The 21,615-nt window shown below is 44.2% G+C and overlaps 1 protein-coding gene across 1 annotated transcript in view; it reads left to right on the top strand.

The window, feature by feature from the left end:
• LOC121278680 (polycomb group RING finger protein 3) overlaps window positions 1-21,615 on the top strand; it is a 229,300-nt gene that overhangs the window by 79,204 nt on the left and 128,481 nt on the right. The window contains exon 2 of the mRNA XM_041189022.1: window positions 18,797-18,883. Coding sequence (XP_041044956.1) covers window positions 18,797-18,883 — 87 coding nt within the window. The remainder of the gene's footprint in view (window positions 1-18,796; window positions 18,884-21,615) is intronic.

Here is a 21,615-nt window from a genome sequence, read left to right as displayed (position 1 = left end):
TGGCCTGTGTTCCCCTAACTATCAAATTACCTTATCATAATTGCTAATCTAGTCTTTATTGTACCCCCTGTGCAGCTGAACCACCCAGAACTGAATATTGATTGGAGAGTGAGATGCATCCAGGAGACTCCTGGTACTAGCTTCCTGTTTCTTTTGGACTTACTGGTGTTCAGCCATTCCCTCTCTCTGCATACTCTTTAGGGCTGGGTGACCACGTCTATAAACATGCTATCCACAAAGCTCTAAATTCACGGATGCACTGCAATGACACTAGCTGCTGCTCAGGTTCTGAAACCTGAGGCTCAAGCTGCCCCAACTATCAACACTTCCTGCACAAATAGTTATCCAGGAATTGGAAGCATCCTGGAGTCCCCGTTTAGCACAGATGCGCACCCTAGAGGCACATTGCCCTAAGAAAAAATTGGCAACCCAAAACAGTGCATCCATAATGCAACACCGCTATTCAAGAAAGCAGGCAGACATAAGGAAGGGAACTATAGGCCATAAATAGAAATCAAAATGGAGAACAGAGTTCATGGTTTGAAGTTGTTGAACTCAATATTAAGTCCAGAAGGCTGTGAAGTGCCTAATCGGAAGAGGAGGTATTGTCCCTCTAGTTTGCGTTGGGCTTCACTGGAGCATTGTAGCAGGCTGAAGACAAATATGTGAGCATAAGAGCAAGATGGTGAATTGAAATGGCGAGCGACAGGAAGGTTGGAGTCATGCTTGTGGACCGAACAAAAATGTTCTGTAAAGTGGAACAACTATACAAACAACCGTAGACCAGTTAGTCTAACAACTGTTATTGGGAAGATGCTAGAATCCATTATTAAGGAAGCAGTAACAAGAAATTTAGAAAATCATAATGCAATCAGGCGGAGTCAACATGGTTTTACGAAAGGGAAATTAAATTTATTAGAGTTCTTCGAGGATGTAACAAGCAGGGTGGGTAAAGGAGAACCAGTAGATGGAATGTATTTAGGTTTCCAAAAGGCATTCAATAAGATGCTACATAAAAGGTTACTGCACAAGATTTGAGCTCATTGTGCTGGGAGTGATGTATTACCATGGTTAGAAAACAGAGTTGGGATAAATTAGTCATTTTCAGGCTGGCAAAATGTAACTAGTGGATCAGTGCTTCAGCCTCAACTGTTTTTGATCTATATTAATGATATGGGTGAAGGAACCAAGTATAATATAGCCAATTTGCTGACAACACATAGGAGAGAAAGTTGTGTGGAGGATACAGCATCTGCAGAGGGATATAGTTAGGTTAGGTGAATGGGCAGAAATTTGGCAGATGGAGTATAATATGGGAAATTGTGAGGTTGTCCACTATGGTGGAAAGAGTAGAAAAGCATTATTTAAATGGAGAGAGACTGCAGAATGCTGCAGTACAGGGGGATCTGCATGTCCTTGTACATGAATCTCAAAAAGTTAGCATGCTGGTACAACAGGTACTTATGAAAGCAAATGGAATGTTGGCCTCTATTGCAAGAGGGATGGAATATGAGAGCAGGCAAGTCTTGCTACAACTGTACAGGTATTGGTTAGACTGCATCTAGAGTAATGTGTACAGATTTTGCCTTACTTAAGGAGGGATATATTTACCTTGGACCCAGTTTAGAGAAGGTGCACTAGGCTGATTCCTGGTATGAAGGAGTTGACTTGAGGAAAGGTTGAGTAGGTTGAGCTTATACTCACTGGAGTTTAGAAGAATGAGAGGTGATTTTATTGAAACATGTAAGATCCTAAGGGGGCTTGACAGGGTAGATGCTGATGTTTCCTCTTGTGGGGGAATCTAGAACTAGCATGCACATTTTAAAAATAAGGGGTCTTCCATTTAAGACAATGTTGGTGGTATAAGTGATAATGTCACTGAATCCAGAGGGCCAGGCTAATGGGGACATGGGTTCAAATTCCACCATGGCAGCTGCTAGAATTTAAATGCAATTAATGCATATGGAATATTAAGCTAGTCTCAATAATGATGACTATGGAGTTTAATGTGGAACAGAGGGATCTGGGTATCCTGGTACATGAATCAGGGAAAGTTAGTTTGCAGGTACAGCAAGTGATTAGGAAGCCAAATGGAATGTTGTCATTTATTACAAGAGGGATGGAATATAAAAGTAGTGAAGTTTTGCTTCAGTTATACAGTGTGTTGATGAGACCACGTCTGGCATACTGTGTACAGTATTGGCCGCCTTATTTAAGGAAAGATGTAAATGTGTTAGAAGCAGTCCAGAAGAGGTTTAGCAGTCTAATACCAAGAATGGGTGGGTGGGTTGTTTTATGAGGAAAGGTTGGACAGGTTAGGCTTGTATCCACTGGAGTTTAGAAGAGTAAGAGGTGACTTCGTGAAAACCTTTAAGATCCTGAGGGGTCTTGACAGAGTGGATGTGGAGAGGATGTTTCCTCTTGTGGGGGAATCTAGAACTAGGGGGTCACGGTTTAAAATTAAGGGGTCGTTCATTTAAGACAGGGATGAGGAGAAATTTTTCCTCTGAGGGTCGTGAGTCTTTGAACTTTCTTCCTCAAAAGGCAGTGGAAGCAGAGCTGGATGGATTCCTGATTAACAAAGGGTGAAAAGTTATCGGGGGGAGAGGAGTAGGTGGGAGGTTATAATTTGATCAGCTGTGATTTTATTGAATGGCGGAGCAGGTTTGAAGGGCCAAGTGGCCTACTCCTGCTCCTAGTTCGTATGTTCGTATCCAGGGTAATGGAATCTCGGAAAATGAGATTGAAACCTTGCGAAACAAAAACAGAATTACCTGGAAAAACTCAGCAGGTCTGGCAGCATCGGCGGAGAAGAAAAGAGTTGACGTTTCGAGTCCTCATGACCCTTCGACAGAACTTGCGTTCGAGTCCAAGAAAGAGTTGAAATATAAGCTGGTTTAAGGTGTGTGTGTGGGGGGGCGGAGAGATAGAGAGACAAAGAGGTGGAGCGGGGGGGCGGGGGTGTGGTTGTAGGGACAAACAAGCAGTGATAGAAGCAGCTCATTAAAAGATGTCAACGACAATAGTACAATAGAACACATAGGTGTTAAAATTAAAGTTGGTGATATTATCTAAACGAATGTGCTAATTAAGAATGGATGGTAGGGCACTCAAGGTATAGCTCTAGTGGGGTTTTTTTTTTATTTATATAATAGAAATAGGTGGGAAAAGGAAAATCTTTATAATTTATTGGGAAAAAAAAAGGGAAGGGGGAAACAGAAAGGGGGTGGGGATGGGGGAGGGAGCTTACGACCTAAAGTTGTTGAATTCAATATTCAGTCCGGAAGGCTGTAAAGTCCCTAGTCGGAAGATGAGGTGTTGTTCCTCCAGTTTGCGTTGGGCTTCACTGGAACAATGCAGCAAGCCAAGGACAGACATGTGGGCAAGAGAGCAGGGTGGAGTGTTGAAATGGCAAGCGACAGGGAGGTTTGGGTCATTCTTGCGGACAGACCGCAGGTGTTCTGCAAAGCGGTCGCCCAGTTTACGTTTGGTCTCTCCAATGTAGAGGAGACCACATTGGGAGCAACGAATGCAGTAGACTAAGTTGGGGGAAATGCAAGTGAAATGCTGCTTCACTTGAAAGGAGTGTTTGGATCCTTGGACGGTGAGGAGAGAGGAAGTGAAGGGGCAGGTGTTGCATCTTTTGCGTGGGCATGGGGTGGTGCCATAGGAGGGGGTTGAGGAGTAGGGGGTGATGGAGGAGTGGACCAGGGTGTCCCGGAGGGAGCGATCCCTACGGAATGCCGATAAGGGGGGTGAAGGGAAGATGTGTTTGGTGGTGGCATCATGCTGGAGTTGGCGGAAATGGCGGAGGATGATCCTTTGAATGCGGAGGCTGGTGGGGTGATAAGTGAGGACAAGGGGGACCCTATCATGTTTCTGGGAGGGAGGAGAAGGCGTGAGGGCGGATGCGCGGGAGATGGGCCGGACACGGTTGAGGGCCCTGTCAACGACCGTGGGTGGAAAACCTCGGTTAAGGAAGAAGGAGGACATGTCAGAGGAACTGTTTTTGAATGTAGCATCATCGGAACAGATGCGACGGAGGCGAAGGAACTGAGAGAATGGGATGGAGTCCTTACAGGAAGCGGGGTGTGAGGAGCTGTAGTCGAGATAGCTGTGGGAGTCGGTGGGTTTGTAATGGATATTGGTGGACAGTCTATCACCAGAGATTGAGACAGAGAGGTCAAGGAAGGGAAGGGAAGTGTCAGAGATGGACCACGTGAAAATGATGGAGGGGTGGAGATTGGAAGCAAAATTAATAAATTTTTCCAAGTCCTGACGAGAGCATGAAGCAGCACCGAAGTAATCATCGATGTACCGGAGAAAGAGTTGTGGAAGGGGGCCGGAGTAGGACTGCAACAAGGAATGTTCCACATACCCCATAAAGAGACAGGCATAGCTGGGGCCCATGCAGGTACCCATGCCACCACCAAACACATCTTCCCTTCACCCCCCTTATCGGCATTCCGTAGGGATCGCTCCCTCCGGGACACCCTGGTCCACTCCTCCATCACCCCCTACTCCTCAACCCCCTCCTATGGCACCACCCCATGCCCACGCAAAAGATGCAACACCTGCCCCTTCACTTCCTCTCTCCTCACCGTCCAAGGATCCAAACACTCCTTTCAAGTGAAGCAGCATTTCACTTGCATTTCCCCCAACTTAGTCTACTGCATTCGTTGCTCCCAATGTGGTCTCCTCTACATTGGAGAGACCAAACGTAAACTGGGCGACCGCTTTGCAGAACACCTGCGGTCTGTCCGCAAGAATGACCCAAACCTCCCTGTCGCTTGCCATTTCAACACTCCACCCTGCTCTCTTGCCCACATGTCTGTCCTTGGCTTGCTGCATTGTTCCAGTGAAGCCCAACGCAAACTGGAGGAACAACACCTCATCTTCCGACTAGGGACTTTACAGCCTTCCGGACTGAATATTGAATTCAACAACTTTAGGTCGTAAGCTCCCTCCCCCATCCCCACCCCCTTTCTGTTTCCCCCTTCCCTTTTTTTTTCCCAATAAATTATAAAGATTTTCCTTTTCCCACCTATTTCCATTATATAAATAAAAAAAAAACCCCACTAGAGCTATACCTTGAGTGCCCTACCATCCATTCTTAATTAGCACATTCGTTTAGATAATATCACCAACTTTAATTTTAACACCTATGTGTTCTAATGTACTATTGTCGTTGACATCTTTTGATGAGCTGCTTCTATCACTGCTTGTTTGTCCCTACAACCACACCCCCGCCCCCCCGCTCCACCTCTTTGTCTCTCTATCTCTCCGCCCCCCCCACACACACACCTTAAACCAGCTTATATTTCAACTCTTTCTTGGACTCGAACGCAAGTTCTGTCGAAGGGTCATGAGGACTCGAAACGTCAACTCTTTTCTTCTCCGCCGATGCTGCCAGACCTGCTGAGTTTTTCCAGGTAATTCTGTTTTTGTTTTGGATTTTCAGCATCCGCAGTTTTTTTGTTTTTATTGAAACCTTGCGAGGTGGGCCATTGTTGATGCCTTCCGAATTTGGTAATTGAAGACAGCTCAGGAGAAGCCCTGAAGATCCAAGAAGGCAGTCGAAGGTTGGTCACACTGTTGTGGGCCACTGGAGCAAAGGTGTTCTGCTTGTTGCAGTCGAAGAGCTGAAGTTGTGCTTGTGAGTTGGTGCTGAAATTAGTATTTCTTGAAGCCAGGGGAGCAGAATCTTGGAAGGCAAGATTGAAACCCTGTGGTGTGGGCTGTCATTGAAGCTGTCCTAGTCGGAGCGACCTATGGAGAGAATTCTAAGGCAATATCTTCAATGGTGAAGATTGGAAACCCTCGTTACAAAGACCGAGTTTCAGTGAGATTTGTTGACTCTGTGTTACTGACGTCTGGGTGGGTTGATGAGAAATCCATGGGATCTGTTTTGGTTGCATTTGGCATTTATTGTGCAGTGTGTTGTGTTGACTACAACTTGCCTGTTACCTCATATTAACCCGGAGTGTTACAGTATAAGGTAGATATTGTAAATTGTTTATCTTTCTGACCTTGTAGAGTAAAGTTTCTTTTGTTTGTTCAAAACCTGTGGAACCCTTGTGGCCTTTGTTAGCAATTGTTCTGAATCTGAACTTTGCCTACTTTAAACCAAGTGTCATTGGTCCCTAACCGGATCCTACCAACAACTTGGGGGGTCTGGCCAAGGATCATAACAAGGGATACACCTTCTACTGGAAAGGAAAAGCTGACAGTGACCTTTGTGTCCAGGGAATTGATTTTGTCACCTGGAATAGGATCTTGGATGCATCGCCAGAACTCTCCAATTGTATAAATGAAAGGCTCATGATAATTCATCCACAGCTCAGCCATAATCGATATGTCACCATCAACTTGTCCACAAGCTGTACCTCGCTTTGAGTCCCAACCTCTTAATGATGAGGCAGTGCGGTGGCAGAGAAGGAAAGAAAAGGAAGCAAACCTTGCACTCCAGACCCCACTACCCTGTGGGGCATCCTGCTCCATATGTTCAAAGATCTGTCGGTCGGGAATTGGCCTGTTAAGTCACATGAAGAGCTATAGTAGAAACTCGTGACCCTGATAAGACGTCATCCTCAAACTGAATGACAGCCAGTGACAATCTAAATGAGGTACAAACCTTGTGAAATAGCTATGCAGGGCCAGATACATTCTAAACACCAAAAGCTGCTGGCCCTGTATAAAAGCTAAATGGGGCCACAACCAAAGTGCTCCAGCTGTACCATATCCAGTTAAGAATGGTGATGGATAACCAGGCAGCTAGCAGCTAGAGGGGGCTTGATGAACAACATTTCACCAAGCTATCACCAACCATGTTGGAGTTGTGCATGTAAGAGCCAAGCTTCCTTTGACAGTGCCCTCCAAAACTCCAACCATTACTATCCATTAGGACATTGGCAGCAGATACATGGGAACACCACCACCTGCAAGTTTCCCCTCTAAGCCATGCACCATCCTGATTTGGAACTTTCCTGCTGTTCCTTCATTGTGGTGGGATCAAAATCCTGAAACTCCCTCCCTAACAGCACTGTGGGTGTACCTACACCACATGGACTGCAGCGGTTCAAGAAGGCAGCTCACCACCACCTCCTTCAGGGCAATTAGGTCCTTGCCAGTTATGCTTATATCCCATGAAAGCATAAAAAAAGCTTCCAATCCTTCAAGTAATGAAAGGAGTTATCGATAATGCCATTAGGTGATGTGAGGTCCAGCCATGGGAGCCAGCACCAAGATTGCAGGTCTTAGATTACTGTATAAAAGTACTATAGGAAATTAGACAGCTAGAGTCAATAGTAAATCAGTTATTCACCACATAGTCTATGATATTAACACCAGTAAAGTGAATTACCAGAGTAAGTGAAATTGCTGGCAAAGTAATGATTACAACCAATGAACAATGTCAGTGCTGGGATAAAAGCAAAAAATACTATGGATGTTAGAGTTTTGGCAGCATCTGTGGACAGAGAACCAGAGTTAACGTTTTGAGCCCCTTATAACAAGGCTGAAGTGTTCGTGAATGTCTTCAGCCAAAAGTTCTGAGCAAAAGATCTAATTTGGGCTTCACCTGAGATCCCATGATCGTAAATACAAATGTCCAGTCAATTCAGTTCATTCCCTGTGAAGCAGCTGAATGAACCGGACATGAGCTAGACTATGGGGACCTCTGTAGACCCATGTTAGACTCAAAAGGTTAACTCTGTTTCTGTTTCTATAGATGCTGCCAGACCTGTTGAGTTTTTCCGGTACTTACTGTGAGTAACTAGGAACCCTATTGTTAGATTACAACAAATGTTGATTCAGAAAATCTAACTGTTCCTGTTGAGCGGTCTCTTGAATCTATTAAAATCCCTGAGGTAACTGCAGTTAATGGAAGCTTGGGTAATTATACATGTCTGTTTACAACACGACATGCACACAAGATTGTAGCCATATCCGACGGATTTCCTAATGTGATGTTTAACTTGAAGTTCTGGCTCTTCTGTTTTTGTTCCACGTCTGTGTTAGCTGTGGCTGAGTGGATAGCACTGTTGTCCCTAAGTCAGATGTTGTGGGTTCAAGTCCTACATCAGAGATCTGAGTTGATAAACTTGGCAGTCCAGTGCAATATTGAGGGAGTGCTGCACTATGGTGCCATCTTTCTGAAGACTGAGGCTCTGTCCCCTCAAATAGGCATACAAGAGCCTATGGCATTATTGAAGAGCAGTGGCAGGGGGCGAAGTGGTTCTCCCTTGTGCTCTGGCCAATATTTATCCCTTAAGTAAAAAATGGATAATGCCAGAAATACTTGGCAGCATCTGCGGAGAGAGAAGCCAAGTTAACGTTTCAGACACTGACCTTTCATCAGAACCAAAAGAAGTTAGAGGTGTAACATGTTTTAAGCAAGTACAGAGACAAGGGAAGAATGGGTGGGGGGTGAAGAATAAGGGGAAGATGTTTGGTTGGGTGGAAGGCAGGAGAGATTAATTGCGACAAAAGGAATGATGGTGTAAAGCAGAAGAGAATGGTAATTGACAAGTAAAGAAAGAAAAGTTGGATCTAGAGGAAGTATAATGGGTCGTTTATATATGGTAAAGAAATCAGAATCACTATCAACAGCTGCTTTTCAGATAAATGGGGGCAGTGGTCATGATTTGTAATTGTTGAACTCAATATTGAGCGCAGAAATTTGTAAAGTTCTTAGTTGAAAGATTAAGTACCGCTTCTTGAATTTTTACTGAGTTTCATTGGAATAATGTAGGGTGAGGATAACGAGGTCAGAATGGAAGCAGTGGAATTAAAATGAAATGACTTAAGTTTGGGTCAGTTTTTTATTCATTCATGGGATGCGAGCCAGCTAGGCCAGCATTTATTGCCCATCCCTAATTGCCCTTATAGTCATAGAGTTGTACAGCACAGAAACAAGCCCTTCGGCTCATCATGTCCGTGCTGGCCATCATTGCTGTGGGTCTGGAGTCACATATAGGCCAGACCAGGTAAGAACAGCAGATTTTCTTCCCTAAAGGACATTAATGTACAAAATGGGTTTTTACAACAATTGGAAAAAGTTTCATGGCAGATGTTTAATTCCAGATTTTTATTGAATTCACATTTCACCATCTGCCGTGGTAGGATTCAAACCCCGGTCCCCAGAGCATTACCCTGGGTTTCTGGAATATTAGTCCAGTGACAATACCACTATGCCACCACCTCCCCTTTTGGATTGAACAGAGATGTTCAGCAATGATCACTGATCTGCGTTTGATCTCCACAGTATAGAAGAGATTGTATCATGAACAACGAATACAGTGTACAAAATTGAAAAAAGCACACTAATCAGATAATCTAGTTGTTAGCACATTGGTCTTTGTTTGAGCTTGCTGTGTACAAATTGGTTGCTGGTTTTCTCTGTTACATCACTTCAGAAAAAAATACTTCATTGTTTATAAACAGCTTTGGGACATCCTGAGGTTCTGGAAAACACTTCATAATATAAAAGCAGGTTGATAGATTCTTGCACATAGTGGGCATCACATGTCAAATATGTTAAATTGGAATGACTAGCTTAAATAATGAGGATCTATTCAGATAAACATTCTGATTTGGTTAGGTAATTAATTGCTAATGATTACCAACCAGGAACCAACTACCACAAAACTAACTAATTCCATTTCTCAATTCATTTCTTCCATTTCCTTCCTCATTGAGTCAGTTGATGCAGCTAAAATTGACATTATAAAAAAACACATGCAAATTCTGCACAATCCTGAGAAAGGAATACAAAACTTAACCTTAACATTTTAAGAAATATCTGCATAACATTCTGCCAGATTTGTCCTCTGGGCCTTTACCTTAGTTTTCCTTCAGCCTGAGTGCTGGACTTCGTTTCAGTGAAGTGCATCATAAAAGTTACAATTTTCAGCCTGTTCTTGTGCATCTCCATTATCTGGTTTTTTAAACAAATACCACAGTTCTAATTTGGGAACTGCAGCAAAATGTGTATGAATAATTTAAAAAACCAAGAGAAGAAACTGGTTAGAATCAGCGGGATGATGTGGCACTCAGCATCAGTCAGCTGTTTAATATTTCACCTTGAGTTGGTCAAAAAAAACAGCTTGTATTTAAATGGTGCTTTTAACATAAACTATCCCAAGGTGCTTCAGAGGAACGTTATAAGCCAAAATTCAACACTGGATCACATATGACAATTTTAGAGCAGTTGTTCTAAGGAGGTTGCAAACAACACCTGAAAAGAATGGAGAAAGGCAGAGAGGTTTTGGGAGGGAATTCCAGAATTGAGGACCTTTGAAGCTGATGACACAGCCACCAGCGGTGGAGTGATTAACTTGAGGAATGCTCAAGAGGCCCAAATTAGCTGGGCACAGATAACCCAGAGGGTTGTGGGGTTGATGGAAATTACAGAGTTAGGAAGGGACAAGGCCATAGTGGGATTAGAAAATAATGATGAGGATTTCTAAATAAAATTGTCGCTCAACAGGAGCCAGTGTAGGTCAGCGAACACAAGGATGATGGGTGAACAGGACTTGTTCCAAGTTAGGGCACAGGCACAGACTTTTGAATGACCTCAGGTTCATGACGAGTAAAATGTGGGACATTGGTTCACGAGTGGATTGGGATAGTCAAATTAGAAGTAATAAAGGCATGGATAATGATTTCAGCATGAGGCAGGGGTATTATCAGGCAGTGTTAAGGAGTTGGAAATAGGTCTTAATTATGACATGGATATGCGGTTGGAAGTTCATCTCCAAAAGTCAAAAATGACACCAAGACTGTGTACAATCTGCTTCAACCTCAAAACAGTTGCCAGGGAGAGGGATGGAGTTGATAGCTAGGGAGCAGAGTTTTCTTTTGTAGTGAGGACCAAAGTCACTGTCTTCAGTCTTCTCAGTATTTAGTTGGTGGAAACTTCTGCTCATCCAATACTGGATATTGAACAAGCAGTCTGATATGGTGACTTTGGAGGAGACGAGAGGAGTGGTGGAGAGCCAGAGTTGGATGTCAGCAGCACACACGGAAAAACTAACAGTGTGGTTGTAGTTTATTACTGTTGTAAATTCAGAAGTCATTACATAGCCCTGTGTGGCGCCAGTGTTACTTGTCACTTCAGCCCGAGGCCTATCCAGGTCTTTCTGCATGCCAGCTCTGACTGCTTCATATCTAAAGGGTTGCCCTGGCCAATAGTCCTCTCTCAAGCAGTGTTACTAAAACCAAATCAGCTGATCCTTCTTCCCTTCTGCCCTTCTGCTGTGTGCCAGTTGGATGTTTATTTCTTATGTAGGGAAGTTAATTCATATAATACTTTTGGACATCCTGGGGGCATAAAAACCTACATAATGTCCAGGATGATGGTTATTAATTTATCTAAAAGGAATCAAATTATTCAGTAATTTCAATTAAGGAATTGTATTAAAATGGTGTGGAAAACATTTTTTGTATAATTAGAATGATTCAGTAATTCAGATTAACTGATTCTGAATGAACAAGATTAGGCTGTGTAACAGTGGAAACTCTTTCTTCAAATACATTTTATCTTACATTGCAGCTGTTAGTAAATCCTGACGCTGAGTAAGCTTTGTGATAATTGCTTGGAGCTACCAGCTTAGATCCAGTATACTCCATTGTTCTATCAATTGATTGGCCAATCACATCATGCAAACGTTTTGGTTGAATTCCCCTTATAATGTTCCTCTTTTCTCAACTCCCACCTTCGGAAGAATTTCTCTTGTATTCGGGTGAAGTCAAGGAAATTGAGTCCGAATGGACCATGTTCAAGACCTTAATCGTTGAGGCGGCCGCAAAAAACTGTGGCTTGAAAATGGTTGGTGTCTGTCATGGCGGCAACTCTAGGACCCGCTGAACACCAGTGGTGAGGGAGGCTCTCAAATCGAAGTAGGAGGCCTGTTGGGCGATGCTCGCGTATAGGTCTCCTGATCCAATTGAGAGGTACTGGCAGGCCACAGGGGCTACAGCAGCAGCGGGCGCTAAAGCAAAAGCTCGAGCTTGGGAGGAGTTTGGAGAGGCCATGAAAACTGACTATAGGACGGCTTCACGGTTGTTCTGACAAACCATTCAGCACCTTGGCAGGGGTCAGCGGGATGTTGCCCAAGCTCTTCTCAGCAAGGGTGGGGAAACACTGACCACAACTGGGGAGATCACCGAGAGGTGGAAGGACTGTTTGAGAAACTCCTCAACCCGGTGGACACGCTCTCCTTACAGGAGGCAGTGTCAGAACCCTCTGTTGAGATCGGTTCTGTTGCTATTGCTGAGGTCGCTGCAAGGGCCTTCGGGGCAGTAAGGCAGCAGGAGTGGACAAGATTCCTCTGGAGGTGTTGAAGGTGATGGACAATGTTGAGGTGTCGTGGTTAATGCGCCTCTTCAATGTTGTGTAGAAGACGGGGACAGTACCGCTGGATTGGCAAACTGGCGTGGTGGTCCCCTCTTTAAGAAAGAGGACCAGAGGGTGTGCTCCAACTATAGAGGGATCACACTCCTCAGCCTTGCCAGGAAAGCATATGCCAGAGTGCTGGAGAGGAGACTTTGTCCGTTAGTCAAACTTCGGATTCGGAAGAACAATACGGATTCAGCCCTGGCCGTGGAACAGTGGACCAGCTCTTAACCCCCCTCAAGGTTATTTGAGGGCTCATGGGAGTTTGCTAATGTGGTCCACCTCTGTTTTGGAGACCTGGAGAAGGGATACAACTGCGTTCCTTGGGATATTTTTTGGGAGGTGCTGCTTCTGCGTGTTATCAGGTCCCTCTATTCACGAATTGAGAGTTGTGTCAGCATTCTCAGCGTTAAGTCGAATTTGTTCAAGGTGGGTATTGGACTATGTCAAGAGTGCGTCTTGTTGTGATTTTCACGGACAGGATATCAAGGTGCAGCCAAGGTATGGAGAGTATCCAGTTTAGGGGCTTGAGGGTGGCATCTCTGCTGTTTTCAGATGATGTGTCTCTTGCCTCATTTGATTGTGATCTCCCAAGCGCATTCGAACGTTTCACTGCCGAGTGTTATGAGGCTGGAATGTAGATCAGCACCTCCAAATCTGAGGTCATGGTTCTCTCCCAGAAGAGAGTGGGCTGCTCGCTCCAGGTGAGGGGTAACAACTTCACTTAGTAGCGAAGTTCAAGTATCTCGTGATTTTATTTGAAGTGATGGCAGGGGGCAGTGTGAGATTGACCAGCGGTTTGGTGAGGCGGCTGCAGTTCTGCGGGTGCTGTATCAGTCCATGGTGGTAAAGCGGGAGCTGAGTTTTAGTTTGAAGCGCTTGGTTTCCCGGTTGATCTACATCCCCATCCTCGTCTTAAGGTCATGGACTGTGGGCAGTGACCGAAAGGATAAGATTGTGGTACAAGTGGCGGAAATGAGGTTTCTCTACAATTTGTTGGGTGTACTCTCAGGGGCAGGGTGAGGAGTTTGGCAGTCCAGGAGAGCCTTGGAGCCGAGTCGCTGCTCCTCCGGGTCGAGAGGGGCCAGTTGAGGTGGTTCGGGCATCATTAATGATGCCCCCCGGTAGGATCCTGCTGGAGCTATATCAGGCACGGCCCACTAGGTGGAGACCTTGTGGCCAACCCAAGACACGCTGGAGGGATTACATCTCTCAGCTGGCCTGGGAATCGCCCAGGAGGAGCTGGAATCTATGGTTGAGGAAAGGGAAGTCTGGTCGTGCCTGCTCAGCTTTCTGTCACCTCACCAGGAGAAGCAGTGTGAAAATGGACGGATGGAAGTTCTTCTTTATAACGTCATCTTAGTTGCCTGACTCCAATTGCTGTTCCTTATTGACAACTAGTTTTATGGGTTTTTTCATGTTTATTTTCTCCATTGCTTTCCTGTTCTCAATACAGAGACTGTGCACAGTTTCACATGAGCAACTAAGTGACAACTATTTGTGTGACATAATAATAGTAATGGAGTTGACCTTGACAAAGAATGAAGCAGACTGGAAGTTCCTGACAGAGGGAATCTCACTGCACCATGCTTTGGAGTTGGTTCAGGCCTTTGTATCCAATTGTCTTTTTATTCATTTACAGGACTGGCTATTCCTCCTCGCCCTTGGCCTGGTCCTGGTCCTCCTCCTGGTACCATGCCCTAAGAAGGCATTGGCAGCCATAGGCTTCCATTGGTTTGGTCCATTAATATGCTTGGCAAAGTACTGCAGTGGTTTGTCGTTGCCTTTTGCAGTAGTTATCCCTAAATGCTCTGGAGAAAGTGGTGACGAACCACTTTAGTTGGTGTGATGAAGGTACTTCCACAGTGCTGTTAGGGAGAGTGTTCCAGTGTTTTGATCCAGTGCCAATGAAAGAATGGCAATATATTTCCAAGTCAGATGGCATGTGTCATGAAGGTGATGGTATTCCTGTGCACCTACTGCCCTTGTCCCATGTAGTAGAGGTTGTGCATTTGGCGGGGTGCTGCTGAAGCAGCCTTAACAAGTTCATCTTTTAGATAGTGTACACAGCAGCCACAGTGTGCTCGTGGTAGAAGGGGTTCTGATCAAGCAGGTTCCTTTGTCATGGATGGTGTCGAGCTTCTTGAGTGCTGTTAGAGCTGCACTCATCCTGGCAAGTGTCCATCAATCTCCTGACTTGTACATTGTAGACGCTGGACAGATTCTGGAGAGTCAGACGTGATGAGTTACTCGCCGGAGATTCCCAGTCTCTGACCTGTTGTTGCAGATGCAATATTTATGTCAGGGGTTCGCAAACTATTGGTCACAAGCCCCAGTGGACTGAGCAATTGGGTGTGCAAGCTCGGCTGTGGAATGTAGACTCAGATTTAACAGCCCTGGGATCAGCTGCAGAGCCCCTTTAAAATGTGTGTGTTTTTTGCCTGTCGGCATGACCTTTTCCAATGACACCTGAGGCCTCATTACTGACACCTGCCAAAATGGAAGGTGTCTTAGTTTTGTGCCTGTATCCCTGCTGTTTGAAACCCAACTCTGCTCAACAACTCTTTTTCCTCCCGCCTTAATTTTCACTCTGGAGCCATACCATGCGTGGAGCATTAAAATGGGGTCACAGAAGAAAAATGTTTGGGAAACACTGAATTATGTGACTAGTCTATTTAAATTGTTGGTCAATAGCAACCCCAGGATGTTGGTGGGTGATTTGATGATGGTTACTGCCTAGGGGAGGGATTAGACTTTGTCTTATTGAAAGTGATCACTGTGTGACACTTGAGTAATGCGAATGTTACTTGCCCCTTATTATCCCCATCCTGAATGTTGTCCAGGTCTTGCTGCGTGCAGGCATGCACTGCCTCATTCTGTGAATGAAACTGAATATTTGGCCGTCACCAGTGAATATCCACACTCCTAACCTTATGATGGAGGGAAGGTCATTTTAAATAACTAAAGGTGGTTGAGTCTGATACACAGCCTTGAAAAGTTCTTGCAGTGATTCCCTGGGGCTGAGATGATTGGCCTACAATGACTACAGCCATTTTTTTGTGCTCTGTATGATTCAAACCAGTGGAGAGTGCCTCTCTTCCCCCCCAGCCCTGCAACTGATACCCATTGACTTCAATTTTACTAGGGCTCCTTGATGACTGAAGCCTGATATTTGAGATGGTTGGGACCTCAGAAGGAAGCCAAGCTGTATCAATCACTCAGCATTTCTAGCTGAAGAGTTTCGCAGCTGCTTCAGCCTGTATTTTACAATCAGATGTTAGACCCATTGAGGATGGGGATGTTTGTGGAACTGCCTCCTCCAGTTATTTGATTAGTTGTCCACCGCCGTTAATGATAGGATGTGTCAAGACTGAAGAGCTTTGATTCATTGGATCACTTGGATCTGTCGATTGCATGTGAGTTCCGCTGTTTAGCATTCATTATGAGGAGAAATTTCTCTTCTCAGGGGAGCTGTGGTTGCTCAGTCATTGCATATTTAAATGAATTTAGTCATATGGGGATTGTGCAGGAAGCTGAAGTTACAGTAGGAGATCATCTTCTTGAATGGCAGAGCAGGCTTGAAGGGCCAAGTGGCCTACTCCAGCTCCTGTTTCTTATTTCTTACATATCCTATGCTGTAGCTTCAGCAGGTTGGCATGTTATTTTTAGATATGCCAAGTACTGCTCCTGGCCTTTTGCACTCCTCATTGAATGTGGCTTGATGTTAGTGGCAGAGTGAGGTGATGTGCTGCACCATGAGGTTACAGGTTGTGGTAGTATACAATTTTGCTGCTTCTGAGGGGCCACAGTGCCTCATGGATGCCCAGTTTTGAGCTGCTAGATCTGTTATGAGTCTATCTGATTTAACATGGTGCCACATAATGTGAATGGAGGGTGTCCTCAGTATCAAGGCACAACTTCGCAAAAACTAAGCGTAGTCGTTCCTATCAATGCTGTCATGCATCTGTTTTAGATAGATTGATGGGGACAAGGTGAAACTGATTTTTTCCCCCTCATGTTGGCTCTCTCACCGCCTATCACCGGCCCAGTCTGGCAGCTCTGAGCCATTCCTCCACCCAGTACATTCCTGTTCCCTTGCTACCCTTGGTGCTTTTCCAAGTGGTGTTCCACCTGACAGATTATTAATTCATTCGTTGATGGAGTGTGGTAGGTGGTAATCAGCGGGAGGTTTCTTTGCCCATGTTTGACCCGATGTCACAAGACTTCATGGGGTCTGGAGTCAATGTTGAGGACGCCCAAGACTAATCCCTCCCTACTGTATACCTTTGTTCTGCTAGTGGAGTGGCGATGGAGGAGCCTGGGACTTTGAAATGAATAACTGTGTATGACCATGTCAGGTGTTGCTTGACTTTTCTATGGGACAGCTCCCCCAGTTTTGCTACAGCTCCCCAGAGGAGGACTTTGCAGTGTCAACAGGGTTGGGTGTGCCTTTGTCATGCCCACATCTGGACCTAGGTCAAAGCTGAATGATCTATCCGAATTTATTCTTATTATGCTTTTCATGGCAGGTTGGTACAACTTGGTGATTTTCTAGGAGGGTAAGCATGTGACTGGGACAATAATTGGAGGGGGGAGGTAACTGGATGATCAGGAGGGTAGTTGGGGTGGTGGGGAGTAGTTGGGGTGGTGGGGAGTAATTGGGTTGATGTGGGAAGGTAGCCGGGGTGGGGGCTAAGTGCTAACTCAGGGAGTTAGAAGTGGTCTTAATCCTTCTAATCTTTCCTGAACTATTCTACTAAGAGAGTTGGAACCATCCAAAGTATCCAATTTAAATCGGAGTATTGGGTGATTTCCAGTGAAGGGTAATCGCCTATCGGAAGTTTAAACTTCCTGGGCAATTCCCATGCAGTCACTGTGTGGAGACTTCTGGGGCGTTTCTGGCGTACCTCCAGAGCATGAACCCCGGAGATTGGAAGTACTGGGCTGTAGTTGTGGGTCTGAAGTCACATACAAGCCAGACAGGGTAATGGTGACAGATTTCTTTCCCGTTAACACATTAGTGAACAACCGACTAGTTTAATGGTCACCATTACTTATGATAGCTTTTTTTATTCTAGATTTGTTTCATTAACTGAATTGAAATTGCCCAGCTGGAATTTGAACTCATGTCTCTGGATCATTAGTCCAGATCTCAACATTACTGTTCCAGTAGCATTACCATGACGATTTGCACTACAGAAATTAGCATTGAAACACAATTGAAGCGGTTCACACAATACTGAACTATGTGAATGCACTGTCAGTTCAGCCTTTATGTTGAGTGGCCAGGAGTGACTTTTTTTCAGTGCAAAGTACAGACCTGTTGCACTGGTGACCACCTTAGTAACTCTCAGATGACAAATTAAAGACAACTTGAACTGTCCCTTTTCCCCAGTAAAAGAAACTTTATTGCTATCAGATTGCTATAGCTTTTTTTCAGCCAAGTTAATGTCATAGAATTAAACAGCATAGAAGGAGGCTATTCAGCCCATCGTGCACATGTCAGCTCTTTGAAAAAAGACCTCTAATTAGGCTTACTCCCCTGATCTTTCCTCATAGCCCTGTAAATTTCTTCCTTTAAATATTTATCCAATACCTATTGAAAGTTACACTGATTTCACACAGTGCATTCCAGAAAAAAACATCTTGCTGTGTAACAAAAATTCTTCTCATCCCTCCCCCTGGTTCTTTGGCCAATTACCTTAAATGTGTGTCTTGTGCCAGTGGGAATTAAATTTCCCTTTAACCTTCTCTGCTCGAAGGAGAACAACTCAACTCTTCTGACCTCTCAACATAACAGAAATCCTTCATCCCTGATATCATTCTGATAAATCTCTAAAGCACCCTCTCTAAGGCCTTGATTCTAATATGTGGTGCCCAGAAATTGCCAGAATACTCCAACTCCAGTCAGTGTTATGAAGGTTTACCATAACAGCGGTGCTTTTGTTTGCCTCCCTTTATAAAGGCAAGCCTCCTGTATGCTTTACTAGCAGCCTTCTCAACTTGTCCAGCCATCTTCAAAGGTTTGAGTCTGTAGAGCTCGGTCTTTCCTGTTCCTGCACCCATTTTAACATTGTACCATTTAGTTTATACTGTTCTTCTCATTCTTCCTTTCAAAATGTTTTATTTCACTGTTCTCTGTATTAAATTTCACCTGCCCAATTCACCAGCGGCCTATATAGTTGGATTATTATCAGACTATTACTTTGTCTCATGATCTGCTGTTCAGTCATTAGTGAAAATGTAGGTTTAGCTATTTGCCTGATGAGGTCATTGCCATTAGAATCTTTGCTTGGCGTACAGTCTGAGAGTTATACTAAAAGTTGCAATCTTTCACTAGTTATAATATAACCAGAGTATAATGACACAAACTGAATGACTTCTCCCATTTTTGCCCAGGTGTTTCACGCGAGTGCTCAAACATTCAGATCTGCACCGGCCTCATCACATGACTACACAGCAGTGCTCCGTGTCAGAGCAACACAGGTAACTTATTGATTAAACATCATTTCATTTCAATCTTAACCAGTCCGAATTCTACTTTCAGTCAAGTATTGAGTTTAATGTGATGAAATGTCACCTCATAATTGTGCAGTGTTCTGGTTTCAATTCTCAGAAAATGCTATTTTGCACCAAAATACACTTTCTTCCACTATACCATACTCTTTGAATAAATCAAAGGTATTATTTCTGCTTGCTCAATATTAGAAGTCGAAAAGGGACAGGGAACCATAGAAAAGTAAGGGCACAGAAAGAGGCCATTCAGCCATCATGTCTGTGCTACTGAAAAAACTATCTGCCCATTCTAATCGCACCTTCCAGCACCCGGTCCGTATTGTTGCAGGTTACAGCACTTTGGGTGCAGATCCAGGTGCCTTTTAAATGAGTTGAGGGTTTCTGCCACAACCGCCAATCTGGGCAGCAAATTCCAGACACCCACCACCCTCTGGGTGAAAAAGTTTTTCCTAATATCCCCTCTAATCTTTCTACCAGTCACCTTAATTCTGTGCCCCCCTGGTAATTGATCTCTCTGCCAGGGGAAACAAGCCTTTCCTCTCCATTCTATCTAGGCCCCTCATAATTTTGTACATCTCAATCAAGTCATCCCTCAGCCTCCTCTGTTCTCAGGAAAACAACCCCAGCCTACCCAATCTTTTTTCATAGCTGCAATTTTCAAGCCCTGGCAACATCTTGTAAATCTCTTCTGTACTCTCTCCAGAGCAATTATGAACCTCCTTTAACGTGGTGACCAGAACTGTATGCAAAACTCCAGCTGTGGCCTAACCAGCGTTTTATACAGTTCCAGCATTACATCCTTGCTTTTGTATTCTATACCTTGTACAATAAAGGAAAGCATTCCTTGTGCCTTCTTTTCCATCTTGTCTACCTGTAGTCATTTGGTAGTACAGAACTTGAGATATTTCCGAAAAAGAGACTTTTTTTTGTCAAGTTTTTCATCTTGCACTCATCAGTACAATTCACAAGAAAATACTAATGTCAGGGGAAACAACATATTTATACTGTATGAGAATAGAGTGCTGATTGGTTGGCAAGTGGAATCTGATTGATAGAGGTGTTGCCATGGAGAATGCACCAGTTGATGGGGACTGACAGATAACTGTCAAACTTAAATTGATTGTCAGTGTAATTCTTAGCACACTGAGGATTATTTAGCAAATGTTGTCCAATCAAGGAATTACATCAAATGTTGGACACTCTGTTTTGAGTTTTGCAAGCAAGGGCTGGTTGGGTACGGTCTATATCTTGCCTGTTGCGAACAGTGGAAGGGACATGCTGTTTGACACGATCCGCTAGTCTTTGGGTCCTGTGGACATGCACTCCATTGAAAATGCCAACTGGTTTACTCAGCTTGTTGCATGCAGACATGGTGCAGTCTAGATTTACCATCGAATCTCTGCATCACCCCATCCCTCACCTTGCAATCATGCATTCTCCAGAAAGAGACAAACAAAGTCCAAAGATAATTTAGGGTAGGACTCTTGGAAATTCCTCCCTGACCCCAGAGGTAGCCAAGCAAACCTCAAGAGACTGCTGTTGCTCATGCTGGAATTCACAGTTAACCTCACCTACCTGTATTATGTAAGATGTCTTCAATCACACAACCCTTTGAACTGCTGTGGCAAATCATATTTTGTATCATATCTAATAATCTGTTTCAGGTTGTCCCTGCGAAAAAAGTACTTCCAGGCACCTAATCTGACTTTGCTTTCTTATTTTGCATGAATGTATCCTAGTCCTTCCTTATCCCGTTCAAATAAGAGCTGCCTATCTGAATAAAATCCATTCCTTTCGTCATTTCAGGTCATTTTAAAGACCTGTGTCATATCATTTTATGGTCTAGGTTTGCCCACTTCAAAAGTCCCAGTTCCCTGAGTGCTTCCTGAAAACAAACAGCCATAAGCCAAGGTGGTCATCCTCTAGACCTTCACCAGTGCTTCAGGAGAGCCACTTAAATAACCTCAGGGCAAGCTAGTAAAAAATAACTTTACCTTGAGGATGGCCAAAATGGGGAATTGGCTGCCACAGACATGATGGAAACAGTCTAGTTTTTCCCAAAAGAATGAGATAGTTTCTTGAAAAATATTCATGACCACCAAGCATTGCACCAGGGGAATCTTAACCTAGTGTAGTACTCATGTGAAATAGGGTTAGAGGACTGCCAGGAAGAGTACTCATGCAAGATGTTCAATACAAATGAAGATGAACGGAAAAGTGGGACTACACTGGATGGCTCGCTGCGAAAGGGGTGATGAACTGTTCCTCAAAATGGAGTTGCCTTATTTCTTAAGCTGATTTTCTTGCAATCTTTCCAGCAATACCAAATGAGCAGCAGCTAAATGTTTTAGCCTACATTTTAATGGTCTTTGCCAATCATGTTTTCACTTATTTGGTCTAGTTTACTGTGCTCTCGCCCCTTTGCTCAGCCTTCTGCTTTCACTGTCTGCTGTTTACTTCTGGCCATTACTTTGTGTTGCCATATGCCCCATGGCCTAGCTTTTTCCTGACTCCATGTAGATGATTGACTGTGTCCATAAAGTTGCTTGAAAGTCAGATGGGGTGGTAGCACGGCGCAATCCTGAGCTGGCCTTGTGTTGTGCATTCTTTATGGCCTACATTCCCACTTGCCTCATTTTATTGCTGATGTTCCTATCCCTAACTCTAACCTAAAGTCAAATGCTGAATAATTATGCAGAGGA

Source organism: Carcharodon carcharias, chromosome 1 (assembly GCF_017639515.1).
Source record: "Carcharodon carcharias isolate sCarCar2 chromosome 1, sCarCar2.pri, whole genome shotgun sequence".
In the NCBI taxonomy this organism is placed as follows: Eukaryota; Metazoa; Chordata; class Chondrichthyes; order Lamniformes; family Lamnidae; genus Carcharodon; species Carcharodon carcharias.
The sequence above is the reverse complement of the archived record's forward strand: the minus strand, read 5'-3'. Positions and strand labels throughout refer to the sequence as shown.